Raw genomic sequence first — 7,383 nt, forward strand, 5'->3', positions numbered from 1 at the left:
AAAGCATCAGTAAAATGAAATGTTCACATCAGTTTAACACAGAGGCATCCGAGACCATCCTTCAAATGAAGCTACAATATTAGAATGTTGTATTCAGAAGCACACCTGATCTTTTTCCCTTCATGCAGCTCTGAGACACATTTATAACGTTAATGGTACAAATATTGCCATGAGACACTGCTTTGATACCTCATTTTCACCGTACTCTGAGCGTAGCGCACACAGCATGTGCAAAAAAACATATTTGTCCAGAAATTGCTTGTCAGGAATGAAACAATAGAAACGACACAGTGGCGTCCCTCACTGCAGCGACGTAGAAACATCTGTGTCATGCTCTGTCGAACAGTCGGATTGTGGTGTGTCGCTGATTTGTTCCAATATGAAAAAACTCCAGTTAGGTGGTTTAAATTCCATTCAGCGCTCCACATGTCTCACTGATTCTTCTGCATAACTGCCTTAATCTCATTATGATGGGATCACTGGTGTGTGTATAAACTTAGCCGCTGTTACCTTTAAGGCTGCTGTCAAATTACAACAACACACACATCCTGGTATTTTTGGCTGGATGAGGATTTGGCACGCGTCCTTCCTTAAACCAAGACTAAACCTCATTTCTTAATCTTTTAACTTCGTGAAAATGTTCTTGAAAGTTCATGCACCCTCTCTCTCGGTGTTTCTCTCGTTCAGCCGCACACACAAACACACACACAAACACACACACACACACACACACACACACACACACGTTCTTCAGCCGCCGTTGGTTTTGACGGTGTATCGGTGCATAACGTGTTTCGGTGTAGCCTTTCCTGTCCTCTTCTCCTTTTCCCCTCCTTCACTCTCTCACTTTCTGTCTTATCTCCTGCTGCCCTCCTCTTCCTCTCCGTCACTCCGTCACGCTCCACCTCTTCGCACCCTCTCGCTCTCTCTCTCTGACCACCTACTGAAAAATGAGAAAAATTATCTTGTCTTTCAGCTGCACTTTTCTTTTCCATCCATCTTAATCCACTTCATCTTCCTCTTCCAGTACCTCACTGTCGCTGTCTCAATCTGAGCGTCTTTTTTTTTGTTGCCTTTTGTCCTCTCTGTGCTGTATGTGGCGCTTTGATTTTACTCTGCCGCAACACAGCGACTCTGAAAAATACACATCTGTTTATGCGTCCGTGTGTGTTTGAGATAAGAGAGCACTCAGTTGATTCTCTGGGACAATGACATTCATTTTATTCAACCAACCTTTGTTCTGCGTGCTACACAGACACGCTTTCTGTCATCCTCTCTCTCTCTTTAATCTTTAGCTGATGATGGCGGGCTGCTGGGTTGTGACCCAAAGTTGTCATGGCGACAGATGACTGTTGACATCAAACCTGGGGGATGGCGTTTGCCTGCTATTTGTTTTTTTTTCTCTCTGAGCATATGCTTGTGTTGCACAAGGGCTGATATTCATACAAGGGAAGAATAAGTGTTTCTAGGAATAAAAGCTTTTCTAAGATTTAGGATGTCTGTTTTTCTTCAACCCCAGGTTTGTAAAACTTTCCTTCTTGCCCCACAAGATTGCAATTAAGGCCGTCAGTCACATAGAATCTGTTGTCTGTGTTTTTAATGCCAACTCCATTCACCGCTGTGTATGCCTAGGATGCATCAAGTGCATATGAGGTGTGTCAGAAAAGGTTCAGGACTGGTGTCACAAAAGATATATTTCAAACCCAAACTACAAGTTTTCCTCCTGGAGTCTAACACACTCCCCCAGCCTTCTCTGCCACGCCATCATCCTGGAAGGATTCTTCAGGGATCCTCTGCAGCTCCGTCGTCATAGCCATCTTGATGTCGTCCAAGTCTTCAAAGCGGGTCCCCTTGATGACCCCCTTGAGCTTGGGGAAGAGGAAAAAATCCCACGGAGCCAGGTGGGGTGAGTAGGGAGGTTGCTCCAGCACAGTGACGTTCTTCTCAGCCAGGAACTGTGAGATGCTCAGGGCATTGTGAGCAGGTGTGTTGTCATGGTGAAGCAGCCACCACTTGTCCTGCCACAACTCTGGCCTCTTCTGGTGCATTGAACGAAGCAAATACCGCAGGATCTCTTTGTAGACGTGCTGGTTGATCACCTGAAGGGGAAAACTTGTAGTTTGTAGTTTGGGTTTGAAATATATCTTTTGTGACACCAGTCCTGGAACTTTTCTGACACACCTCTTATAGTAGTGACTTCACTGATGTCTATTCAGATCATGTGAATGTTCAGGTTGTCCTTCCTCTCCTCTTCACCCAGGATGGACTCATGCTGTCGGGTGAAGAAGCGACATGGCGCCCGCTGAAGGAGGCTCTGCAAAGACTGGAGGAACTGAAAGCAGAGTCCAGGATCCTTTAAGTCCAAGATCCAAAAAACACAAAACATGAAGATAAATTTCTGCTGCTCACATTTTATTACTGCTGTTGTGATTGATGTAAGTTTCAGTTCTTGATTTGCTGACCAACTAGTTTGATTGCTTTAGTGTCTTAAGCACTCGCATGTATGAGTCAGCAGCATCAGTTAGATAATTCAAGTTAGCCGGTAAGTTTGCGGTAAAGTGCAGTCAATTATTAAATGAATTATTATGCAAAAACACAAATTACTTCACTCAGTACAGTCTTAGACCACAACCTAATGTACTATTTTACAAATGAACATACCTGCAGTATTACAATTTCTAATCAAAGGTAAGTTCAGGCATAGGATGTTGGGCTAAGTGCACGATTTAATAAGTAATTAAGACCCAGCTATTCTCATTAAAGTTTAGCTTAGTTGTTTAAATTCGTTGATTATACCATAACAACTTGTGATTTAAAAAAAAAAAAACACATTTTGAAATATTGAGTTGTTGATATTAACAAATTGATGCAAAGTCGTCTTCAAAAATACAATTTTTTTTCACAACATATCTGCCACTTGAATCACGTTTGGCCTTCTCGTGTGAATGTTGTTTTTCCTTAAGTCACTTTTCAGATTGGAAAGCGCTGTTAGAGAGCTGTAGTTGTCTCTTATCAGCTGCCGGTGGTGAAGTTCCCGATGAAAATCTCCACAAGCTCAGAATTACAGACATGGCTTTAGATGCTTCCATTCACCTGCAACACTGGGAGGAAGCGATGAGATACGGGGCGAAGACGCTTTCAACATACAAGTGAGTCAGTGTGTGTGTCGCATAAAGAAGACATGCTTCACCCATGACTGTCTTATATGTTCTCACATTTAAGGGAGGGGGGAAAAAAAACCATCCTCTGCCTTTACATCTGGATGCGTGCTTGGAATTAAGTGGCTCTCTGGATTTTAGCATGAACAGCAATGTGAGGAAAAGGACGACAATAATTCATCCGGAGAGTTCATTTAAAGTCCAACTCCCTTAGTTGAGGTGGGATTGCATAACTTTACCAATATAGATTATTACTTTGAAGATTTAGGCTAACCACTCCATCCTGAGGCTTCATCGTCGTCACAAGTCCTCTAGACTGCATATTATGTTACTTTAGACCAAACAGCTTTTTTCACACTGAAAGAAAGAATCTCAGGCAGATACCATGAAACGATTCAGGAGATGCACAGCAACGGTAGAATGTAGTGAGAAAAGGTTACTTATAGTAATCTGGTAGATAACATAAAATGGATGCTTTGCTTATTTCTGAGCGTGAACTGGAGAATAAATGCTGAAAGAAGCAGTAAATGTAGACCACTGAAGATGTTTCATAATGCACTAGATTTGAGTCTTTGGCCTGATAAAAGACACATAGATTTCATTCTCTTATCCCAAATACAGCCCATAAGAACGGATTGAGAAAGTTTCCATAAGACATTATATCATCATTGTAATCAGAGGTGGCTGAGAGCTCAACGCACTCCAACTTTAGAAACTATAAGCAAACACAGGAAAACTGTACAACAGTACTGACAATTGGTCACATTTTTTTTGTGGGAAAAAGCAAACTAAGAAGTGTGTTCACCAAGTTGAAGGCCCGTTCCAGCATGCTAACATTTAATGTACATTTAGTTGGTTTAATTCTTTCTGTCATCAATCATCTTATAAAAATCCAAACTTAAACCTAGTAGTAGCTTCTTTGGGAAACATAACACTGATGGTAACCCTGCTGTCATGCTTAGAACGCTCCCTGGAAAGGAAACCTGCTGTCTGCTATTAATGATGAATCTCGTCAACTGTGTCAAAATTGCAACGCTTTTACCTGAATTTAATTCATGGAGAAGAGAAAAAAGTCACATGTCGTCATGTCTGGCGAGCAGGATCGGTGGTGAGCGTCGATTGTGATGTTGTGAACAAAAGAGCCTCATGTGTAATAACCACACTGTGGCTGTGCAGTAGGAGCACCCACTTGCATCACAGTTCAGATCATTTACACCAAATCGTCTAACCAAGAGGCTTCAGGACCTCACAGTGGCCAGTCTGACCCTGCAGGGTGGATTCCTGGTGCTCCTGACCTCATGCATCTTCTCTGGTCTTAAAAACTGAGTTCTTTCACTGTGAAACCTGCTGTTTCTTCTCTGGATGACAGCTGCAGACCCACCTTGTGTCACCAGTGATCACCCTCGACATGAAGTTTAGCTCATCTCAGGCTGCAGACTGACAGAGTGTGAACGTTTGCTTTCTTCTCCGGTTTGAAGCCCAACCTGGAATCACAAAAAAAAAAACACCTGCTAGTGGTCACAAAAACCTGCGTATGACACACCTCGGTCACACCGTCTGTGAACCTCTTAATTAGAGACATTTTGAAACTGTGGTAATTTGGTTATTCAGTGCGTTTTTGTTTTTGTTTTTTTTTGCTAATCACTGATTCACAAATGAAAGACAACAAAGGTCTAATTATGTTGTAGTAAACATCTAATTGTAGACATTGTGAATATCGCATGTATTTTTAAGTTGAGTTTTGCATACAAGCAATATATTTAGTATTGTTGTTTTTTAAAATCAAGTTTTTTTTGTTTTTGTTTTTTTAAGGAAACCTCTTCCTACTGATTTTATAAATCTAATTCATAGATTGGTAGTTAAAAAATGTACATTTATCCTTCCTGCCATCAAATTTCTGAGTGCAATATGACATCTGAACTGTCAAGCCAAAATTACTTGTCTTCTAAATTTGTTAAAACCTAAAATAGTTAAAAGAGCAAAAATTATGAGGTAACAAGAAAAGAAAAATATGGGGGGAAATGGATAAGTAAACAAGTAATGTGGTGACATAACAAAAGAAACTGATGTAAAAAAAAATAAGGGAAAATTTGAAGAAAAAGAAGAGAAACTATGTGTGAAAAAATCTCTAAATGATTTGACTTCCACTAGTAGAAGGAGGAGATTACTTTTTAAAAAATAGTGGAACTCCCAGACACACCAAAAACTTTAAACCTACGTGTCAGATGACAGTAAACTGCATCAACACTCTAGTTTTCGATGTACAATCCTTGCACGCCTCTACCTCTTCTTTTCTGCAGCACTGTTCACTATCCACCGCTCAAACTCCACATCATACCCACACACTTGTGTGTGTGTGTGTGTGTGAGACTAATTGATCTTGTGTGAAGGGCAGAGCTCTAGTGGCAAAGCCGTGCTCTCTCACACCGGCAACAACATATCCACAGGAGAGAAACAGCAGCACAGCCTATAAATAAATAACCAGACACAGAGAAGCAGAAAGGAGAGAGATGGCGATGTGGAGAAGGGGATGGAGACATTGGTGTCATTTCAAAGAAACTGTGAAAAATGTGTCTCAAGGAAGCGAAGACAAAACCACAGTGAGTGATGGCTGTGGGGGTTTCACTGAGGAAGCAGAGAGAGGGTTTAGGTGAGATGGAAGTCAGAGAGAGGATGAAAGAAGGAGATAAATGAAAAATGAGAGAGGGGCAGGAGGGTGGGGGTGAATGATGATCAATAGCCTGATAGAGAAGAGAGGAGGGAAGAAGAGGAGGCAGAAATAGCAATTAAATAGAAGAAATCAAAAAGGAATCACAAGGAATGAGGAGGAATGTGGTGTGTTAGGGTTATGTCAGGGAAGCAGTACAGACTAGATGTAAAATGGACAAAAAGAGGACAAGTGCGAGCACTAGGTTGGCTAGGATGAGAGACAACGATGAAAGAAGAATGAAATAAAGGGAGAAAAAAGGGATGGAGCGAGTGGGAGGAGGATCCTCCATATTCATCTCCAATCTTCCTCTGGGCTCTTCAGATGGCAGAGAAGAAAGATAGCTGCAGGAGTTCTCTATCGTTCCCTTTCTCCTGTCCTTCCCCTCATTCTGTATTCCTTTATTCTTTCACTCTCTGCAGGTCTTTTTTTCATTTTCTCTGTTCGGTTTGAGATACATAGGAAGGGTTTTCCTGCAAATAATGCACACCTGCTGCAGGCTGCACACGCCGGGCTTATTGAACGTCTCCGTGCTGCTCGTACTTCGCTGCTATAGATGCGCTCGCACGCACATTCATGAATATGTGAGTCCATGCACATTAATGAATTCCTACGAATACACAGATGTATCCGTATGAGCAATTGGGAGGACTTGCACACATGAAGTGAAGCCTCTTGGGACACATTTTATTGCTTTTTTTTTTGTCTTACTGCAGATAACCACAAGATGTGACATCCTATTGAGATTTGCAGGGCAGCATTAACAGTGACTAACAGCTAAAAGTTACAGCTTGCTTCATTAGATCATACAGTTTTTGAGTTCCTCAGAGTAAATGAGTAAGCGTGTACTGTTTAACATTCAGCAGTTTTGTAGCGAGAAATCTGGTTGCATAAGATTCCTGCGTCGACAACGGCCTCGGTAGACCAGCGAAGTGCACCCACAAGGTCAGCCTCTGTGAATCTGTTGGTGGTTGCATATGAAATGCAAAGTCTTTTAAAACCGGCACCATTACAGCGCTGCTCCCTCCATTCTCTGGTGAAGACAGACATATTTCAGGCAAATCACTGAAGTAGAAGAAGGTTTTCTCTGCTATTTTTTTTTACCAGAATGTTACAAAATATTTCTGGTGCTTCTTTAAAAATCACAAACTGATGAAGTGAACAATGTAAGAGAAGATTTTTTTCCTGAGCTCATGTGAAATTCAAAAGCACGTAAATAGTTAATGCCATGTGAAAACGGAGCTCTAACTTGTGGGACCGAGACCAAGCGAGGGTTACAGGATGAATGTAATGGAGGGAAAAAAAGTTGAAGAAGGGTCTTTCCACTGAGGGGAAATTCAAAGATTACTCAAATCTTTGTCTTTTCTTGTGAAATACTGGACAGATTTACTCTTGAATCTGTAGAGTATGGAGCTCTTTGGTTGAAGTACTCACAGCTCACAGACATGCTGCCTGGATCGACGGGTTCTGAATATTCATTGCTCAGCTTTAAACAAATCAAAAATGTTTGGGAGCCGG

At 41.5% G+C, this 7,383-nt stretch overlaps 1 protein-coding gene across 1 annotated transcript in view; it reads left to right on the forward strand.

Moving 5' to 3' along the window:
• The window catches only part of smyd3 (SET and MYND domain containing 3), a 101,150-nt gene that overhangs the window by 84,976 nt on the left and 8,791 nt on the right, over window positions 1–7,383 (forward strand). Inside the window, exons 10-11 of the mRNA XM_008295144.1 lie at window positions 2,261–2,348; window positions 2,975–3,149. Of these exons, the coding sequence (XP_008293366.1) occupies window positions 2,261–2,348; window positions 2,975–3,149 (263 nt within the window). The remainder of the gene's footprint in view (window positions 1–2,260; window positions 2,349–2,974; window positions 3,150–7,383) is intronic.

The sequence above is a fragment of the Stegastes partitus genome, unplaced genomic scaffold (assembly GCF_000690725.1).
Source record: "Stegastes partitus isolate 25-593 unplaced genomic scaffold, Stegastes_partitus-1.0.2 Scaffold1024, whole genome shotgun sequence".
Taxonomy (NCBI): domain Eukaryota; kingdom Metazoa; phylum Chordata; class Actinopteri; family Pomacentridae; genus Stegastes; species Stegastes partitus.